At 62.7% G+C, this 711-nt stretch overlaps 1 protein-coding gene across 1 annotated transcript; it reads right to left on the bottom strand.

The window, feature by feature from the left end:
• Positions 1-71: 71 nt before the first annotated feature.
• Positions 72-501, bottom strand: LOC103799593 (homeobox even-skipped homolog protein 1-like; the record flags this gene model as incomplete). Its single annotated transcript, XM_009071929.1, has 1 exon — positions 72-501. A coding segment is annotated over exon 1 (430 nt), but the record flags the coding sequence as incomplete, so codon positions are not given.
• Between the last annotated feature and the right edge of the window lie 210 nt (positions 502-711).

Here is a 711-nt window from a genome sequence, read left to right as displayed (position 1 = left end):
CCCGCCCCCCCGTGCTGCCCCCCAGCCCCGGAGCAGGCGGGGGGCTGGAGGCATGGGAAGGAGTTGGGTACCTTTGCTGTGCTGGTACTCGGCGCTCCCCGTGGCGCAGTCCGGGGTGCAGCTCACCTCGATTTCCTCATAGAAATCCGATTCGGTGTCCGAGCTGCTCTGCTGCCCTTTGCTGGAGGGGGGCTCTGGGGCAGGGGGCTGCTGTCCGGCCGAAAGCAGTGCTGCTGCCGCCGAGCGGCTCTCCGGCACCGTCCCTGTCCCTGGCAGCACCTCCACCTCCTCTTCGTCTTCTCCTCCGCCACCTCCTCCTCCTCTCTCCCGGGACGACAAGGGGCCAGGTCTGGGGCTGAGGCAGTTCCGATGGATCATCTTCTCCTGCTGCTCCGGAGCGGGGCTCCCCACTGCTTCGGACAAATTAGGCACCCTCTTGCCAACTAGAGCGCCAAGAGTTGTCCCCTCCAGAAACATCACCATTTCCTTCCTGGTTTCCATTGTGGCTTTGCTTAAGGGAGGGGAGAAAAAAATCCAGATCTCTTCCCCCCCTCCCTCCCGCTCCCGCCCCAGCCTTGTACAAACCCAGCAACCCTGTCCTGCCAATGCAGAGGAGCAAGCGGTGAGATAGGGTGACCTTGTGATGCGAGCGCTACACTCTGCTGTGCTGCTCTGGGAGGGATCACCATTGCCCTCTTCTTTCTAAGCTGT

This window comes from Acanthisitta chloris, unplaced genomic scaffold, assembly GCF_000695815.1.
Source record: "Acanthisitta chloris isolate BGI_N310 unplaced genomic scaffold, ASM69581v1 scaffold30473, whole genome shotgun sequence".
Classification (NCBI taxonomy): Eukaryota; Metazoa; Chordata; class Aves; order Passeriformes; family Acanthisittidae; genus Acanthisitta; species Acanthisitta chloris.
Note: the sequence above shows the minus strand (reverse complement) of the source record. Positions and strands in the feature narration are given on the sequence as shown.